The sequence below is a fragment of the Podarcis erhardii genome, assembly GCF_964252035.2.
Source record: "Podarcis erhardii genome assembly, chromosome: 2".
NCBI lineage: Eukaryota > Metazoa > Chordata > Lepidosauria > Squamata > Lacertidae > Podarcis > Podarcis erhardii.
In genome coordinates this window covers 44,646,764-44,667,573 of record NC_138498.1, presented here as the reverse complement: position 1 = coordinate 44,667,573, position 20,810 = coordinate 44,646,764, and the positions used below count along the sequence as shown (strand labels likewise).

Below are 20,810 nucleotides of genomic sequence, written 5' to 3'. Positions count from 1 at the left end.
CAGCTCTTGCTTATTCACAGGCCAGAACTGAACTGAAGGGTTTAGCCTGCCTGCTTATATAGAGCTTCTTGCATGAATAAGGCTCATATGGATTGGTAGATTTTTTTATTAGAATCATTGTTGGCAGGCAGTAATAGAAAGTACCGCAAGGCAGTTGTAACAGAAAAGCACTTATGCTTAGGAATTTAAAATATTTTTGGGGAAGCCATGGGTTCATACACCAATAATATAACTTCCACCAGACAGTACTGTTAACTAAACAGTCACAATTTGATGCAATGCTAATTTTCCATCAATAAACCTGTGATTCCCTAACTCTCAGTTTCTTTTCACCAACACACACACACACCTATTTTGCTAACATAGCAAACAATGATTCAGCACAGAAAAACACTTTTACTCCTCTTCTTGAGCTTGGCTGTTGGTAGCAGGTGCGGGCCATGCCCGTGCTGGGGCCTCAGTATTTAATTTGCAAATGTTGTGGGTAAGCAATGGTCAATAATAGTCCTTTGGTGAATGAGGTTGCTACTAAAGTGGATTGACTGCCACATACCCTGTGCAGACTTGTGCTGCAGAAGCACTTTCCACTGCTATTAAGGTCTTTCTGTGGTTTTGTAGCCGGAAGTATTGTTTTCTCCCTTATATTTGTGGCAAAGGATGAAAAGGAGGCCCCATGTGTCTCACATGTATGCATTATTAAGCTGGTAATCCTTCCTTATCAGCACATGTGCTTATGCACAGTATCAAATTAGTAGCCAATGCTCACACACAGACACAGATTCACTCAGATGCATTCCGCCACATACACTGGAAGATTCACATTAAGCAGCACCTGCACCCAAATAGGCATGCAGATCTGGGCAAGTACACAACACACCCATTCTGTCAACACACAGCAGCAACTTTAGCAACAGATGCAACTAAAGCAAAGTGGAAACAGGAGCCTTTGGGCTTCCACGCTTCAGAAGACACAATGGGTCAATTTGCATAAGGTTGGTTCAACATGATTCAAAGAGAAACGGGATGTTTGTTAACCCTGAGCAAGAAGCAAAAGTTGCAGTCAAGCATTCATAGAGGAGGGTCCCTAAAATCAAAGGGTGGAAACAGATGAGGAGGTCTGCTCAGTGGTGCTCGGCTAAAATAAGCCTCTTTCGGAAGCGATGTGTGCATGTCTGCGATGAGATGACTGCAAAGGGACCCGGGATATTTTAAAGGTGAAAGTTTTCCCAGGCTTGAGTAGCGTTGCAGTATAGAGAGGAGGAGCTTGACTAGCATTTCTGTTCACAGATCCAGTATTCATTTCCATGGCATGCAGCATCGTTCCATTTCCCCTTGAAAAGGAGGGTAGCGCAGTCCTCACCCTGCAACGCATTATTGGGTTCTCCAGGCCCCCAGAAGCTGGTGGTGGCAGTGAATAGGTGAAGTTAAAGAGCAAGAGAAGGGGATTAAAAAAAAAACACAGATTAATAAATATCCTATATGCCATAAACACTAGGGGCAGCCATATTTTCCCATGGAATCCCGTGTGAGAGCAATGGAATGTCATCAAGTCACATCACAGCCAGCAACAGGGATCTCCCTTATTTCTCCCTTCCCCAAGATTCTTGTATGCACAGTATTTATTGTCTCATTGTTATTATCATGTTCATCACTTTCATATACGTAAATGCATTCACTGGGCTTCTCTCGATGTATTCATAATGTTGTAGATCTTTCCAAATGGACATTAGCCTCTCGGGTTGTTTGGTCACCACCTTTTCACCCACTGTGGCAAATGAAGAACCTAATTTTCAGGTGGCTTTAAAAAAAAATTTTTTTTTTAAGGGGAAAGACTCTCAAAATAGCTAAGAATAAAACCTCCATGTAACCCTGCCTTCCAGATGCTGGAAACAAACTGGTTAAATGGCTATCACCAGAATGCTCTGCTTGTGAGCTTTGAGAAGCATCTGATGGGCCATTGTTGGAGACCAAAGGCTGATTTTGGTGGACATTTGGATCTTTAGCATTAGATTGTGTGAAATGAAACTTGGAATCTGAAACCTCGAAGCTCGTGCTTTGTACAGGAAACTCAAATATTACCCCCAAACTGATGTTTCCTGATACTTGAGACCATTAAGAAAACACACACACACACAGCACATATGTAAAAACAAAACAAATTCCTTCCAGTAGCACCTATGTATATATTCTAGCAGCACACATGTGAAAACCTGTGAAAACAAGGTCCCATAAGTTAATTGTGCATTGTGGGAAGAATTGCTCTCTCTTGTATGCCATGAGTCTACTGCCCATCAAAGTCATTAGGTGTCACAGATTTCTAGCCTTCTGAGAAAGCGGGGGGGGGGGGGTGCCCTTCTCTATTTTCTCCACACCATTCATGATCATATAAACTTATTCATGACCCCACCCACAGCTCTCTTTCTTCTACGCTCCGAATCCTCAAATAATTTCAGTGCTATTTTTCTAGAAAAAGGGGTGTCAGAATTCACAATGAATGCCTGCCTTGTTCACTTATAATGGCAATGACACTCACCTGAGAACTGAGTTCCAGAGAGTTACAGCTGAAAAAAAGCCCTGGATTTAGTCCAGAAATGCAGACCCTTGGGGATAGGATGACCACTTGCACATCACCATGCCCCCCCCCCCAGCCCCATGGAAATACATTACCAAAAAAGAGGACAAAATAAACATTTCTAATTCATTCATACACATACAAATTTAGGAAAAGTGCTATAATTTAAGCAGAAGTACAATCAAGTTCACCTTAGCAGGGTGCTGAGTTTGTCATCCAAGAGCTAACTGTTGATGGGCCCCTTCAAGGCCCTCCTATGCTCTCCCTTCTTAAGTCTCTTAGTCTTTGAACTGAACATGGACCAGACAGCTATTCAAAAAGAGGACTATCCTCTGTAAAGGAACCTACCCTACTTATGGCCCTCCATGTATTGCTGGACCCCAACTCTCAACCAGCATGGCTAATGGTCAATGATAGTGGGAGTTGTAGTCCAACATCTTCTGGGCCACAGGTTCCACAGCCCTGCCTAGCCTTGCTTCTCATCTTTGTCTGTGCATTTGGAGGCACAGGACGTTGTCTAAGGAAGGAGGGAAGTAAAGATATTTCAGGCTTTTAAAAGGAAAACAAGAAAACTGTTGCTCCTGATAATGTAATCTGCTATCGTCATTCTGCAGGGCATGTTATAAGTCACAAGGGGAGGGGGCCAACATTTTAATTGCACCAGAAAGAGAGGGAAAAGCATTCTGGCTCTCCAAAGAATTTCCAAGAGTTGCAGTTTTCATGTGTAGATGCCATGCCCTTTCAAAAGGATAATTGCAAAATGTCAGCTCCTGAGCCCAAAGTTCTCAAAAAGACAGGGCAGTCATGGGACGTATCCCATGGGTCTGATTCAGCTATATTGACATGTTTATTTAATTTAGACTCCAAGAACCCAGGGAAGGAAATGTAAAAGACAACAGAGAAGGGAAGTTAAACAAAAGACAGTTCTTTATTAATAAAAGATTGGTTATTTCCCAAGCAAAGTGAATGGGAGGCAAGAGGGAAGTACTTAGAAAATTTTGTGATAACACCCCAGGAAATATGTCATCTCTGCATTTTTGTAGACAATAATCCCCAACCAAATTCTTTGCAAAATTCCCTGAAAGCAGCTTCCTCTAATATACTGCACTGTTGTGCGTTATTTTCACCACAATATTCATTTTTATGCACACAGTCCCCTAATATATACCTTTTGGGAAAGATTGGTTGGCAAACTGCATATCAAAATCTGGCTAAGTGTGAATTTTGAAGGATAGATGTGTTCTGGCTCACTTACTGTTTCAGAAAGTGCAGATTTAATAGATTTGGCTTCAGATGAGACCTGAATCAAATTTCATCCCAATCTCTACAATGCACTGCCTTCAGTATATTATCTGGTGCAGGTCTTTCTGTCAACTAGGTAATGGCAAACACTTGTCTTCTAAATCACCGGTTTTCAACTAGTGGGTTGGGACCAGTAGCTTTTATTACCTACTCAGTGGGGAAAGCTCTTAGCAGTGCAGTAAAAGGGAGGCCTTTCATAACTTGTTGTACTCTATGGGGAGGGATGAACTTTTACAAGCTGGGGGTGAGAACCTCTCACTTAATGAAGCCCTTAAATATAGATATCGCCTTCTTCTAAAAAGCGCTATACGGCAGCTGAGTTTAGAAGCTTTTTAATGCTTCCCAATTTCTCTTTTATTGAATGTGCTCTTTATGTGCTATTAAAAAGCATTCAAGCTTACATACATAATCAACAACATAATTTACTATCATGAGGGTCTGTTTGAGCTCCTGTTGCCCTAGTGGTAGGCTTCAGAAATCCCTAGGCAACAGCTCACTTCCCTATCATAAATTACCTTTAGTCTCTGCTTAGTAGTACACTTCCAGACAATGCAGCAATTGCCTTTTTGCATACATTTTTAAAAGAAAATTTTAAGTGTTTTTGCTTCTTTTTGTTCTTAAATTATATATCTGTTTGCTGCCCTGGGCTCCTTGGAGTGGAAAGGCAGGATATAAATTCAATAAACAAAATGTGGAAGGGGTGGCGAAACTCTTTCAGGCCAAGGGCCATATTCCCTCCTAGGCCACCTTCCCTTCCAAGGGCCATTTGCCAGGGAGGGACGCAGAAGCAAAAGTGAGAGCTAGTGTGTAGTGGTTAGAGTGCTGGACCCAGGAGACCCGAGTTCAAATCCCCACTCAGCCATGAAGCTCACTAAGTGACCTTGGGCCAGTCACTGCCTCTCAACCTAACCTACCTCACAGGATTGTTGTGGGGAGTACATGAGGAAGGGGGGAATCATGTAGATCATCTTGAGCTCATTGGAGAAAGAGGTGGGATATACAGTAAATGGGCAGAGCAACAAATGTAAATTTTATCTTTGTATACAGTGGTACCTCAGGTTACAGACGCTTCAGGTTACAGACTCCGCTAACCCAGAAATAGTACCTCAGGTTAAGAACTTTGCTTCAGGATGAGAACAGAAATCATGCTCCGGCGGTGAAGCGGCAGCAGCGGGAGGCCCCATTAGCTAAAGTGGTACCTCAGGTTAAGAACAGTTTCAGGTAAAGAACGGACCTCCGGAACGAATTTAGTTCTTAACCAGAGGTACCACTGTATAAGGTAGTTTTACACCTCTCACACACCCCGTTCTCCATGAAGGCCATAAGAAAGCATAATCGAAGTCCAAGGACACGTTCCAGCCAAACAAAAAAACTCAAGTGGGGTGTTTGTGTACAAAAAGGACTGTTGAGGGATTTGGCCTGGGGATAGGGTGTGTGGCCAAGGAGCAGAGTGTGGCTTGGAGAGAGTCCCAAGCACTCTAGGGAGAAGCTGAATGGCTGCACTTCCCTGGCAGAAAATAAAAAAGGGTAATGCCTCACAGATTTTGAGCTATCATTCTACCTCAGAAGTAGTTTCTCATTAAGCAGCCCATTTAGCAAACAGATGCAAGAGCTGACAAAGACTGAATCTTTTTTTGTGGTGCACCCATTCTCAGATCTGCTGAGCCCTAATCAGAAATATAACACTATAGTATGACCTACATACCAATATTTGCCTTTTGTAACTTCAGTCTAGATCAGGAATGTTGCACAAAAGGCTTAGAAGCTACATAAAGGTAAAGGTAAAGGACCCTTGACAGTTTAGTCCAGTCACAGACGACTCTGGGGTTGCGGCACTCATCACGCTTTACCGACCGAGGGAGTCAATGTTTGTCCGCAGACAGTTTTTCTGGGTCATGTGGCCAGCATGACTAAGCCGCTTCTGGTGAACCAGAGCAGCACACGGAAACACTGTTTACCTTCCTGCTGGAGTGGTACCTATTTATCTACTTGCACTTTGATGTGCTTTCGAACTGCTAGGTTGGCAGGAGCTGGAACTGAACAACGGGAGCTCACCCCGTCGCGGGGTTTTGAACCACTGACCTTCCAATCGGCAAGTCCTAGGCTCAGTGTTTTAGAACACAGTGCCACCTGTGTCCCTTAGAAGCAACATAGGGTTCCCAATTTTATGGGTTCCTAACAACATCCCTTACCACATTCCACACAAACTGCTGGATCAGCCTTGGGGCTGGGAGGTTAATATACTTTGTGGGGCAAAAGGGCTAATGACTATCTGCAGCTACTAAGAATTACGTCCTGCTATATGCTGAAGTAGCATCTGTGGGTGAATGTTGAACCCTACTTAAGAGGAAGTAGAGAGCACCTGATTCTGTAGGTCAATGCAAAGCACATTCCCTCCCCTTAAATATTAGACTGGTGCCATTTCTATTGTCTTTCTGGGAGCTACTGAAGACCTCCTTTTTTCAGCAATCCTTTCAGATCTTTCCCAGTCTGCATCTGCAGGGGTTTTTTTACATACATTTTTAAGCTGCTGTGACACTTGTTTGCTGCTCTGGGCTCCTCTGGGAGGAAGGGCAGGGTATACATTTAATAAATATAATAAATTATATATGCCATGCCTTTTAGTTTTAATTCAAGAAATATTTTGAAGTGGTAATTTGACAGATCTGTTATTACATGTTCTAACATCTTTCTGTTTTTAAATATGTAACTGAGATAGAATTGATGGGTTGGCACTGAATTCAGATGGAAATCATCACTCTCAGTGAGCAGCCATGAGCAACAGAGAGATGGTAAACTTGGTCCTCTCGTTCATTTGATTTGGCCCCTCCAGCCCACATTATCTTGAGAAGCCATGATGGCTTTGTTATACAATGGACTTTTGTCACTGTGACACCTTACTAGATGGATGAGGAAATGCTTCAGCCCCAAGATCAAGGAACCTTCATTCTCCAAAGATATTCTGAAAATCTCTGCAGTTCTTCAGTGCAAACTCTCCCAATGTAAATGGGACATTTCTGTTAAAAAGAACTTAATGGGGAATTACTTACGAGATAGACAAGGGAGTGCCATCCACCCAGCGCCACTCCCCTTCCTTGACGGTATCACTCAGGCCAATCCAAAACACATGCTCACCAGCAAGTTGTTTTACCAGAAAACTCTACGTGGGGAAATAGAGAAGATTATGTTTATGTCTCGGTCACAAATATGAAAAACATATGGAGAGGAATTCAAAGTTGTAATTTAGGGTAAGCATTTTTACTTGTCCAATGGAATGTTTTCTGCCTCTGTGTGCTGTTCCAAGGGTTCCCCTGACCCTCCTGAGCCAATTTGGGGAGGCACAAGGGGAGGAGAGAGGGGACAGTCCTGTTGAGCATGTGGAAGTCCTTGCACAATGCTCTCACTGGCAGAATGCATTAGCTGAATCCTGCTCATGCTGTTTTCCTTGTCTTCAGGCATGTGCTACTTTGATTTATGGGTGGGCTACATAAGGAACCAAGGGGGAAAGCTTGCAGAGAATAAGGCTGGAATAGTAATTCCCATCATGCAGCACAGTGACATATTAGAGCACAAGTGGGGAACCCACAGTCCTTCAGATGTGGTTGAACTCCAACTCCCGCTAGCTCAGTGGATGATGGGAGCTGGTGTCCTAACAAACTATGGAAGGCCGCAGCTGAACAAAACCAAATCTATGAGATGGAAGAGACAATTTGCAGTACAAAGACCAAAGCACTTCTGTTAAACTGCAGGTCCATGTAGAATGACTGGGCTCAAGGCTGGCGCTTGCATGAAGCAGAGTAAAGCAATTTGCCTCAGGCGGCTGATCTGACCTCCATCCCGGCCCTGCCTCCACTAGTGCGCCACTGCCAGCCCCATTGCACTGCTGCTAGCGTGAGGGAGTGTGAGTGTAGTGGTTAAGAGCGGTGGACTCGTAATCTGGTGAACCGGGTTCGCGTCCCCGCTCCTCCACATGCAGCTGCTGGGTGATCATGGACTGGTCACACTTCTTTGAAGTCTCTCAGCCCCACTCACCTCACAAAGTGTTTGTTGTCGGGGAGGAAGGGAAAGGAGAATGTTAGCCGCTTTGAGACTCCCTCGGGTAGTGATAAAGTGGGATATCAAATCCAAACTCTTCTTCTTCTTCTGCTAGCACTGGCACAGCTTTGCCCACACCAGGCTTCCTCAAACTTGGCCCTCCAGATGTTTTGAGACTACAATTCCCATCATCCCTGACCACTGGTCCTGCTAGCTAGGGATCATAGGAGTTGTAGGCCAAAAACATCTGGATGGCCGAGGTTGGGGAAGCCTGGCCCACACCATCACCACTGCCACCACAGTGCCTTCGCCCTCACTGCTACATTGTGACGGCAGCACAGGGGGAGCTGCGGGCAAGGGTGCAATAGCACTGGCAAGGCTTGCAGCAGCACCAGCATGGCAGTGCGAGCAGGGAGGAGCATAGGCGCCGACTCCATGGGGCCTGAGGGGGCCCGAGCCCCCTCAAAAATTCGTTTGGGGGGCTCTGCCCCCCCCCCATAATTTAAGAAAATTATTAGTTATATTATGCTTTGTAAAATCACAAAATTATGTTGGTATTTTTTATTTTCCTTGTTTAACGATAGTTACCTTTTAAAATACATTCAGTAATGAGTTAAAACAAAGCCACTCCCGATCTAGAGAGGGCGTGGGGTTGCGGGCTCTCGACCCATCAACAATCTTGCGGGGCTGGCGTCAGCCCCGCTAGAAGCGGGGATTCCCCCTAGCTCATTAATATTCACCGCCCATGGCGGCAGCCAATCGGCTGCCGCCAAGGGCGGGCCCTCACAGGTTCACTTAAGGTCGGGGCAGCCCGGGGCTCGCCCCTTTCGTTCCCCCAGCAGCAGCGGTTTGGAGGTCTTGGGCCCCCCCCCCAATATTTTTTATAAGTCGGCGCCCCTGGGGAGGAGGCCTGGATCTGCAAGGGGCTGAGGGAGGCATTTTGCCTACAGCGGCAAAATGAACCATGGTTCCCACTTGTCTCAGTAAAAGAAGACAAGGAAAGCAGAACACTTACCTGTTCCGCCTGGATGTTAATAATAACCAAGTGAGCTCCTTCTTTCTCACAAGATTGCTTGGCAGCCAACCACGGTCTTTTTGACGTTGAAAAGAAGTAGCAGTGTTTTTCAAATAGCACCCAGTTCTGTGGGCAGCCAGTGCACAACTCCTCTGGAAGAGTAAAAATATTCAAGTAAGAAACAGTGCTGGATCGCTCACACGGTAGAGAATCTTTGGAAGTGAGTTGATTTTCCTTTCTTCACCTTCACCTTGCTGTTGTTATTGATTCATATAGTGCTATCAACGTACATGGCTCTGTACAGATTTAAAATAAAAAATGGATTAAAATGCATAATTCACAAGCCATCACATTGGGTCTAATAAAACTAACTAGCCAAACCCAAAGGCCTAAAAAAAATAAAAAAAAATAAAAAGATTTTTAAAGAGATTTAAACATACAAACTGAGAGGGCAGCCCGCAAATGTTCCAAAAGATTATTCCAAGCAGCAAGAGAAAAAGGACAAAGACTCAACAAAGAGCAAGGAACCCTTGGATGAGTAAGAAGCATGGAATCAGAAGAACGGAGTGAGGAACTAGGCAAAGGAGGAGCTAGCTGGCGCACATCGTAGCTGTCAACTTTTCCCTTTTTTAAAGGGAAATCCTATTCAGAATTTCCCTTAAAAAAAAGGTAAACGTTTGCAGCTATGATGCACGTGCTGTGCACCCAGGGGCGGGGCTAGCGATGTCACCCCCCCCCCCCATGAATGACACCCAGCGCGGACTGCACCTTCCTCTGCCAGTGCAACTAGGTCCATAGAGGAGCCCCGAGGCCAAGAGATAGGAAGGAGGTTGACCACAAAGAGCTTTAAAAGTAAAAACAAGAAGCTTATCAAGTATTCTAGAGTTAACAGACAGCCAATGAAGTGACTGCGAGAGAGGAGAAACATAATCCGATCAAATCACCAAGAAAATCATCTTTGCTGCAGCATTTTGAGACTTTTTATAGTAGTGGAGTCTGTGCCCCTCACTTGCTTCACTCACCAGCCCCACCTACCCCATCCCCAAACTCCCCATGCCTAGACTTTGCATATAAATAGCCCTCACCAAACCCACCTCCCCACACTAACTCTTTTGCTCACCAGCTGAGTCTATCCCCTCACCAACACCCCACACCTCCTTACCAACTTACCTCAGGCCCTAGATGTCACCCCAAAAAATTTCCCTCCAACTATTGCCTTAGACCAGAGCTTTCCAAACAGTGTGTCGCGACATGCTAGTAACAAAAACAATAAACAGCCCAGTGGGGGAGCACCATGGCAAGGATGTGAGAAATGGCAGTCGGGGAATCTGTGGCCCCCGCCACCTTACCTGGGTCTGCTCTTCAACCACAAATGGTGGCTGCAGTGGCAGCAGATTATCTGGCTAGCTGGCCACTGCTGTCTCCTTCCTATGCTGTTCCACCGAGAAGCTACTAGATTTTCTGATCCTATCATAGGTATTTGAATGGTCTCACCTGTGAAGTTACGATACTCTTCCAGCAACTGTATCACATCTTTGGCCATTCTGCCAGTCAGCCTTTTCAACTCAGTCACTTCGTCCAGCACAGAGGGAGTCAATTTTCCTTCTGCTTTCAACTCAGCTAAGGAACAAAAAAAGATAACAGAATCAGCAGGTGCATTTCACTGGGGTCTCTCAGGATATCCTTCCAAGAAGCTAACAGACAGGTGCCTCCCTTCCTTCATTGATATTTTTCATATTTAGGGCATGAATATACATTATAATTCAAAATTGGTTACTCCTATGCCTATATTTACACTATATGTACTATATTTTTTTCCATTTGTTCAGGCACGTCAACACGAGTCTCGCAATCCTGCAATTATTGTTATAATTGAACTTGTTAGTCTTCAAGTGACTTCCAACACATTTAGAAACATAAGAAACATACACCATTAACAAATTTCGTACACACTCCACAACAGTCACAAGCTGATGTTTTTACCTATACATCTTTTACCTGATCGTTTTTGGAATTTATATCTCATCCTTCCACGATTCTCCCAATAATGACTTATAGTGCAACGAAAACAACGATAAAGGAATAAAAACACAAAGGAAAAATACGAAAGGAACCATTGAAGAACAGCCAAACCACAGATAAATAAAGAAATAAAAAACAGATAAGGGTGTGTTAACATTTGATGACTTCTACAATGTCGTATAAGAAGGAAGTCTACTGAGTTCAGCAAGACTCAGCCAAGGGAAGTGGGTATAGAATGGCTATCTGGTACATGTTTACTCAGGTGTTGGTCTCACTGTGCTAAAGGCAGCTTATTTCCAAGTAGTAATATTGTTGGCATTTTTATCCCAGCTTTCCATCACTCAGTGTTCTAAGGAGCTTACAGAAAACCATAAATACTATTATTAGGACTTACATTATATTCCTTCCTCCTCCTGGGGAAATACAGAGCAAGATGATGAGGTCTACAAGATCACATAATGCCCATATAAGATGGCCAGGAGAGAAAGAGGACAGGTCTCATGCGTCTTTGACAGTTGTATAAGAAGGAAGATGACAAGGTACCCCTTACTGAAATTTTATTTATTTCTATTTCTATTTATTCAATTTATATACCGCCCTACCCCTGCAGGTCTCAGGGTAGTTCATAGGATAAAATCACAATATAAAAACACAGAATACAGGATGTCAGGGACGCAGCGGGAGCGCAGGGAGGGGAGGAGATGGAGAGCGAGGGGGAGCAATCCGAGGGCAGCGTAGGAGAAGAGGACAGTAGCCCGAGAGATTCCATGAGCCTCTCCAGCGAATCGGAAGATTCACAGAAGGGGGCGCCGAGGGCCAGGGCAAGGGGGGCCCCAAGGGGGACACCCCAGAAGCAAGGGGCCAGCGGGGACTCCCAGAGCAGCAGTTGGAAATCAGGGCAAGCTTCCCCACCAGAGCATAGTGGGGGGGAAGGGTCCCAGGTATCAGGGCCAGCGTATTCACCACCAGCGAGAGAAGATGAGTCAGGGTTGACCACGCCTCCGTCGGAGAGCGAGGGAACGGTCGAGAGGAAGGTTACCGGCTGGGCGCGCGCGCCAAGTTCAAATGTACAGGCGAGCGGCACAGCAGGTAGCCCGGATAGGGAACCAGGTCCTAAAGCCCGCCGGAAGGAGGGGCAAGAATCAGGGGGGTCAGCGTCAGAAGAGTCCAGAAAGGATGAAACCCCAGCGGGCAGGAGGGCCCAGAGGAGGAAGGAGCTAAGGAAGAGGTGGAGCAAGGCTAGAGTCTTAAACTGGTGTCAGGGGGGCGGAGACTCAGACGGGACTTCGCCGGTCTAGGCTTTAAGATGTAGAGTTGCACGCTGCGGCTTTGAAATGGAAACTGAACTTCAATAAAGACTTTTGTACATAACTACAGCCAGGCGTTGGTCCTTTGTGAGCTGGGACCTAGGGGCGGCTCTGACACATAATAAAAATAAAACCAGAAACAACCGAATAACCCCCTCCCCCCAAAAAAACCCCACATTTTAAAAGGGCATTGGATGACAATCAACCAAAGGCCTGATTAAAGAGGAATGATTTTGCCTGGCACCTAAAGGTATACAATGAAGGCACCAGGCGAACCTTTCTGGGGAGAGCATACCACAAGCGGGGACCCACTGAAAAAAAGGCCCGTTCTCGTGTTGCCACCCTCTGGACCTCTTCTACACTACTATTAAATGTGTAGGAGCCCTTTCCCCATTTTCACCTAAGCACCCTATACCTATAGTGTCCTACAACATTTGCTGGCTATGTATCTTCTGATCATATCATATGCACTTGAACAATATCAGTGTATGATGCCTCTCACATGTGCAAGTGTGCAACTTACCTATTCCTTGTGCTACATCTTTGGCAATTCTGCCATTTTCCCTTTCCAACTCAACCAGCTCTCCTAGCACAGAGGGCACGGAATTCTGGTTTCCCATTACAGCAACTAAGGAACAGAAAATGCCGAACAAATTAGTGTCAGTTTCTTTCTCTGAGGATTTGATGTGGAGACAGCAGGTCTCCTGCCCTGCTTAGGAGTGTTACATATGTGACTTGGAACTCGGCTATACAGCTGCAAATAAAATGTTTTAAGTGTTATATAAATTGCAATATACAAATGTGACACTAGATGGTGATGGTGAGCTATGGCAAATTCAATATATTCTTTTCAAAACCTTTTTTTAAGCATCTTCACAGCGTTTTTCATATGTGTGTAGATTCCACCCTAGTCTCCACCTATGCTCTGCTTGTATATTTGTAAATAAACCCATAATTCTGCCCCCAAAATGGCAAAAAGTTTAAAATTATCTGTCCTCAAAAAGCAAGACAATCTGAGATAGAGTTGCCCTGGGGCTTCTCACTATTTGGGGAAGTAGGAGTGCCTAACAATAGCACAGGACCATTAACAGTATCATTGCATGATGCTCCTCACCTGTAATGTTGTATAACTCTCCCATCACTTGTGCTACGTCTTGGGCAATTCGTCCAGACTTATTTTTCAGCTCAGCCAGTTCTTCTAGCACAGAGGGCACTGAATTCCTGCTTTCCAATACAGCAACTAAGGAACAGAAAATGCTAAAAGAATTAGCAGCTGAATTTCATAGTGACACCTCAGGATATCCTTCCCAGCAGCTGGCCTGACATATTGCCCTCTTTCCTTCATGCATGCTGACACCATTGCTCATATTTAAGGCTTGTACATAGTGCCCTCCATGTTGGATTACCAACTCCAACAGCCATTTGCCAGGGTGATGGGAGCTGTAGTCCAACAACATCTCAAAGGTACCACATGGGCTATCCCTGTTTTATAGAACTGGATACCCCATACCCTACACTAACCTCAATTTTTTTTAGTTAGTTCAAGCAAATGAAGTGGAGCCCTATACTACTACAGATTCTCTTTCTTCATACAGTTACACATATTAGTCTTCTGCATTCCAAATGATCCTCTGTTCTGTGCGTTTACTTGCACAGATACAAGGGCAAGGCAACAGGCTTTATCTTATGACTGGTTTACCCAAGGCCATTTCAAGGTCAAATAATCCAGCTTCATCCTAGGACAGGAATGACAATATGTGCAATCTCATACCATGATGCATTGAACAAGTTTGTTATTCTTGCCATTTGTGGAATGCTTTCCCCAGGGAGGCTTGCCTGAAACCATCATTATATATCTTTAGGTGTCAGGCAAAAACCTTCCTCTACAACCAGGCCTTTGGCCTTTAACTATCTGTGGTCTTTTAGAAGTAGTTGGGATGTTTTTGATTTATTTCTTTTTCCTCTTGGTTTTAATGTATCTATGTGGGAGGGGAGTTGCTTTGTTTGTTTGCTTGCTTGCTTGCTTGTTTAGTTGGTTGGTTGTTGGAAGTTGCTTTGGGTTGCCTTGTGCAAGATAAAGCAACTAACAAATTTGAGAAATACATAAATAAATAATTCTTCTTAGCACAATTAACTCAGGGCTAGAGGTTTGGAAGCGGCTGCACTAAGGCTCACAATCCTATATTTTGCTTATTTGGGGATAATACCCACTGAATTCAACAGGGTCTACAACTGAACAGACATGTATAAGACTGGAATGTTGAGTGTTCAGGTGGGCAGTGGCAACAGTCATGCTGAGGTCTTCTTGGGCCAACAGCATAATTCCTGAAGCATCCTGGTCCACCAGCTGTTCCTCATTTTTACAAAGAGGGGTGTGATTATTCCAAGTACTGCAACTACAGTTAACAATAGTCCTTCTGAGGGCACCAAGTTCTCACCATCACCCCAGCATATCTTTTTGGAATATCTCCTGGTTTGTTTTTAGCCAGGCACCCCCTGGAGGCACTGGACTGCCTCTTACCTGCAGATTTCTTGGACTCTTCTTGGAGCAACATAATATTTGTATTGATTCCAAACACTTCCTTTGACACTGCAGGTAACAAATGAGGTGTTATTTAGAATGAAACAGGGCACGTTCCACAGGCCAATTCTCCTGTCCGTCCCCAATGAAAAGAATGAGAGCAGCACAAATGTATAGTAGTACTGGTTACAATTAACACATGTATAACATGTGTGTCTGTTCAAAGTACTTCAAGTGCATCTAGTTGTCATCCCTTGTAACAATCCTGCAAGGGGAGTGAAATATACTCAGAGTCCTGTAGTGATTTCATACTCTTTATTGCAGCTTGTGAAACAGTGATTGAATTAGCCCCCCCCCCAACCTCAGGCTTTTATAAACATTATTTACACAATGAGTCCCATCTGATTGGCTGATTCTGCTACCCCCCTGGAGCCTGATTGGTCTTTTCCTGCAGGCCAATCAGTTGTTGCGTTCTAGGATCCTACTTGCCTATTCTTCTAGGATCTAAGCTTAGTACATAACAGGGAGTCAATATTATTATCCCCAATGTTGCAGATAAGGAGTCTGAGGCTGAGAGAGACTGGCTTCCCTAAGGCCTCCTAGGCTGCGTATGGACCATACATTGAAAGCACCTTATTTCCCCCAAATAATTGAAGCTCGGGGGAGGTATTACAGTTCCCAAGTGTATTTGGTGGGGGGGGGGTTTAAATGTATGGTGTGTATGCAGTCCTAGTGAGTTCATGACAGAGGCAACATTCAAACTGGAGACTTCCTGATTTGTAGCTCAGTCTCTTAGCCACCACATGAAACCAGTAGTTGTGCTGTTGCACATTCCACATTTATTTTAATGAGGCTTGTCCAGAAGAAATTCAGTGCACTTTGTCCATAGCCTTTTGTGATAGCACAGGAAATTCTGTTTTATGATTCAGAATAAAGCCTCTTTAATCTGATTATTTTGGTATAAACTTCCCCAATCTAGTTTGAATCAGCATGATCGTGCTATTCTGCAGCTGAAATCTGCCTTTGTAAAAACAGTCATATGCAAATAAAAGACCCATATATTTGAAGCCTCCCACAAAATTCCCCGCAGTGCCATACTCACCTCTGATTTTTCAGTATTACCAAGATGTGTGTTATCAACCATAAAATCTAACAATGCAAGCCACCTCACGAGTTCTAAAAAAAGGGGCCTAGAACTCGTTCCAAGGATTTCCGTCTTTACTAGGGTGTAAAAGATACAATAGCAGAAGAACTTACTAGAAGCAAACATCTGTGACCATTGCGTGTTCCTCCTGCTGTTATCTTCGAACGTAGCTGAGTCTAAACACAAGAATGATATTTCAGTTTGGTCGCATATTTTGGCCTGTGAGCACACACACATTCTGTAAGGAACTCAAATTCAGCTATAAAGTAATCATATAATAATCTCCATGGTGTTCAAAACATTTCTTCCAGGGCAACAAAGATATGTTGTTTTGTTAATACTACTTTAATTACACAGTAGGTATGGGCACTGACTACAAATCTGGTTCTGGTCTGCTTCAGTGCTTTTGTGTGGGGGAAAAGAGATGTACCCCTAGGTAAGAAACCAGCCAAAGTTCAGACAAATAGGTCAAGGGGCTTTTGTGCTAGGCATCTTTAAAGTTGGTTTGGGAGGGAAAGGGGATTTGTGGGCAATAACTTTATTATGAAAATAGAATACATTGTAGAGATGCCTCTAGGAAAGGAGCCTGCAAAATACCAAAACAGGGAGCTATATGAAGAGAACGCCTTTAGGCTTGTGTTCTGTTCAACCAGCTCCAAAACTCACGAAAATTAAGCGCAAATCTGACTTGAAAGGACTGGAAGTATAAGCATGTGGCACAGAAACAAAAGGTCTTAAGTGTCCAGCACTTCCCAAGCAAGCAGCGCTAGCAGAACTAGCAAAGAGCACAGAGCAGATGAAAACAAGGTGATATATTACAACAACATTTGAAGCAATGTGATTAGAGATCCCTGATAAAATCATACCCTCTCATTAGAACAGGCATGGGGAATTGCCTCTGGCCAGTGGGCCAGATCGTTATCTCACCCACCCACCTGTCAGTCACCTGATATTACAATGACATCAGGCAGTTGTGACTGGCAGGACAGCTTGGGCTGAGCTGAGTTGCTGTCCCAGTTTCATCAAAACACCATGTATCTCTGCTGCTTACTGGAAGGAGAGAGAGAAGGCATGGGGTGAAGTGTGGGAAGCTGAGCACATGGTGGCATTCCACCACTGCACTGCACCACAGTGAGCTCTCTGCACATCACCCCTCTCCCGCTTGATAAACAGCAGTGATGCGCGGGAGAATAATTTAGCTGACCTCATGGGTTCATCTCTATGAAGGTAGTGTTAAGGGAAAGGGACACACAATCACACATTTTACTCTGGATTAATTCTATGGAAATAGCTTCCACACTATAGATCCATAGTCACAATCACAATTCATTTCCAGAAGTGTTAGTCTGTGTAGCAAAAGCCACAGTTACAACAACAACAAAAAGATTTGCGTGGCACCTCACTTCTGGTGAAGGGGACAGGAGTCCATAAAACCTAAGCAATAATAAATGTGTTAGTCTTTAAGGTGCCATAACCCATCATCAAAATCCAGCTTAACATTCAGCATCGTTAAAACACTGACACTTCTTCCATTAGAAAAACAAGGTAGCAGGAGGCTAGTGTCCTCTCATAGGAATGGCATTTCTTCTTTCAGAAAGACTTACCATTTCTGAGGCTCTGAGTGAGAAGGGCTATGCAACACACAAGGCCAATGCCCAATATGGCACAGCAGATGATAACAGGATTCCTTCGGATGAACTGGGGGCTATGGAAACCTGTGAAAGATAAGGGAAACAAATAAGAATCAGCAATGGAGAAGAAGTGGAAGCTGAGGGAAGCAGGCAGGTGGGCAGGCAGAAAGGACAGTTTTGGATTATGGCTTAATAGACATCAGCATCTTTCAAAGTTGGCAATGTCACCACTGCAGTTTACCAGGAAGCTGGGGGCAGAGAGGTCAGTGCAGTGTGGATGCCCCAGTGAGGGAACCTTACTCAGTTGAAAATGCTTGGTTTAGGCAGAAGAACCAAAGTTAACTTTGACTGACTATAGAGTTCATATAACTGCATACCTCTAGTAGTCAAAGTTATTTATAAGATGTAACTAAACCCCCAGTTGTCCAAATAAGAAGAGAGTTAAAGTTAGCACATTGTTGTCAAAAACTGGAGGATGTGACAATCCAAAACATAAATCTCAAATCCATAAGAATCGCCCTCACCCCTATCCTGAATGGAAAATGTTACATTTGAAGAATGAGAAAAGAAAGCAAATGTAAAATTATGTGGATGCCCAAAAGGTATCTGGCAAGCTGCAATAAGAGATATGTCCAAATTCTGACAAGAGTAACACTGAAGGGACTCTGAGTTTTGAAGCAAAATTGCAATTTGTTGCTTGAGGGCCAAATAGAGTGCTTGACTAGTGGATCTGGACTGGTATCCCAGGCCAAGCTGCTTTTGTTATGCCACCAAAGCCAAATGCAGAGTGAATGAGGGCAAAACTAAATACATAGCAGGAAGCTATGTACCTTGTTTTCCCTTTACTAATTGCATTGACAGAGGGGCCCAAGTCTCACTGTGAAAGATGAGAAAGACAGACAAATGTCTTCACTTCCCCAGTGAGAGCAGAATGGAGATCATTCCCTGCTCTCCCTGGTGGAGCTAGAACCCCTAGGAGAAAGATCTCCATTGACATCAATGGGGATTTCCCCTCCTAACACTGTTAGCTGGCTGACTGGGATGTGGGTGGTGGAATCTCCATTCTGAAAGGTTCCCACATGGTGTCTTCACAGTGAGAATTGGGCTGCTCTATCCCTGTAATTAGTTAAGGAAAAGCCAGATGTATGGCTGCCTGTTATGTATTTAAATGCACATCTAGCTTTTCCCTCAGGAAAATGTTACCAGTGTATGTTTTTCCTTCTCTATGACATCAGTGTGAGTCAATCCTTTATATGACTGATTAATTAAATTAATTATTTTAACAATTATTAATTATTTCATAATTAATTATTTTAGTGCCATCCTCCTTAACATTTCTTCCACACCCAGCTTATCTGTCATACCTCTCTTCCCAGGGAAATACCGGTAGTTCTGCTCCTCCATTGACAATTCCTCTTGCCTTGAAGGGTCCCATATGTTAGGTGATGCTTCCATCTCCTCAGCTGCGCAGGAACCTTTGTCAATACCTTATATACCAATTCCCCTGGGACAGCCGCTGTAGTCTTAATTACAGCAAACACATGGGAGGAAAAAAGATTTCTGTGGCACCTTAAAAGAGTAATAGATTTGTTGTGGCATGACCTTCCACGTACTAGAGACGCTTCATCAGATGTCTTTTATACCGAGGAACTGTTGGTGTTTCAATGCACATGTGACTGACTCAAGATTTAATCCCACTTCCCACATTCAATTTTGTAAGGCTAGGAGTTTGGGCTATGAGAGTCTGTGCTCTGAGTAGGCTTGTTAAGATGTATAAGACTGAATAAGTGCTGGAGTTGCAATGAGGTCGCCGGTGTGGTTTTTTCATGTGTAGTGGACCTGTAAAAGGGTGAAAGAGTATTGGGAAATAAATTTATAATGAACTGAAAAAAATGTTTAAAAGCACTTTTCCAAAAAAACAACAACCAGAGTCCTTTTTGTTGGGGATAATTCAGACGGAAATTACCAGATGTCAAAAAAGGATATTTATGAATGCCACTACCATGGCCTGTGTTTCATTAGCCCAAAAATGGAAAACGAGTGACGTCCCAAAGCAAACTAGCACACAGGTCACCTTTGTCACAGTCAGGATGCCTATGTCCTGGCCAGGCCTGCGCCCAATTTGTTTTTGTAGAATCTTGTTTGTTCTCAGTAGCCAAAATTATATTATCAACATATACAAGCAGAAAGTTGTTTTCCTTCATTTGCAAGGAATCGTACAAAACAAAGCAGCACTAATAAAGAAAAGTTCCAGGGTGGCAACAGAAAGCAAACTAAAAATGCTTTTGCAGTTCATCAAAACTATCCAGCAATATCAAGTTATAGGAAAACTGCTACTATTAACAGTAATCCTTCTAGTTGGTTAATTGGTTTGGCAACTTCCATGCACGTGATGTGTGATGCTAATTACTTCCCCAAAGAGTTAAATGTGCAAGCTGGATTTTGAAGGGGCAGAGGAACCAGAGACCAAATTGCAAACATGCGCTGGATTATGGAGAAAGCTAGAGGGTTCCAGAAAGACATCTACTTCTGCTTCATTGACTATGCAAAAGCCTTTGACTGTGTCGACCACAGCAAACTATGACAAGTTCTTAAAGAAATGGGAGTGCCTGATCACCTCATCTGTCTCCTGAGAAATCTCTATGTGGGACAAGAAGCTACAGTTAGAACTGGATATGGAACAACTGATTGGTTCAAAATTGGGAAAGGAGTACGGCAAGGCTGTATATTGTCTCCCTGCTTATTTAACTTATATGCAGAATTCATCATGTGAAAGGCTGGACTGGATGAATCCCAAACTGGAATTAAGATTGCTGGAAAAAATATCAACAACCTCAGATATGCAGGTGACACAACCTTGATGGCAGAAAGTGAGGAGGAATTAAAGAACCTTTTAATGAGGGTGAAAGAGGAGACCGCAAAATATGGTCTGAAGCTCAACATCAAAAAAACGAAGATCATGGCCACTGGTCCTATCACCTCCCGGCAAATAGAAGGGGAAGAAATGGAGGCAGTGAGAGATTTTACTTTCTTGGGCTCCATGATCACTGCAGATGGTGACAGCAGTCACGAAATTAAAAGACGCCTGCTCCTTGGGAGAAAGGCGATGGCAAACCTAGACAGTATCTTAAAAAGCAGAGACATCACCTTGCCAACAAAGGTCCATATAGTTAAAGCCATGGTTTTCCCAGTAGTGATGTATGGAAGTGAGAGCTGGACCATCAAGAAGGCTGATCGCCGAAGAATTGATGCTTTTGAATT

The 20,810-nt window shown here is 43.8% G+C and overlaps 1 protein-coding gene across 2 annotated transcripts; it reads right to left on the bottom strand.

Moving 5' to 3' along the window:
- Positions 1-309: 309 nt before the first annotated feature.
- Positions 310-19,159, bottom strand: LOC309333167 (uncharacterized protein). 2 transcript variants are annotated; one of them, XM_081846567.1, is made up of 10 exons: positions 18,914-19,159; positions 17,523-17,633; positions 16,032-16,094; positions 14,775-14,843; positions 13,368-13,493; positions 12,777-12,881; positions 10,419-10,544; positions 8,925-9,076; positions 6,925-7,034; positions 310-1,398 (listed from the first exon to the last, which is right to left on the bottom strand). In XM_081846567.1, the coding sequence occupies exons 1-10, from the start codon at positions 19,002-19,004 to the stop codon at positions 1,269-1,271; spliced, it is 1,083 nt and encodes a 360-aa protein (XP_081702693.1). In that variant the 5' UTR covers positions 19,005-19,159; the 3' UTR covers positions 310-1,268. The 2 variants fall into 2 exon arrangements, with proteins under 2 accessions (XP_081702693.1, XP_081702694.1); XM_081846568.1 differs by lacking the exons at positions 310-1,398; positions 6,925-7,034 and adding an exon at positions 7,239-7,357.
- Between the last annotated feature and the right edge of the window lie 1,651 nt (positions 19,160-20,810).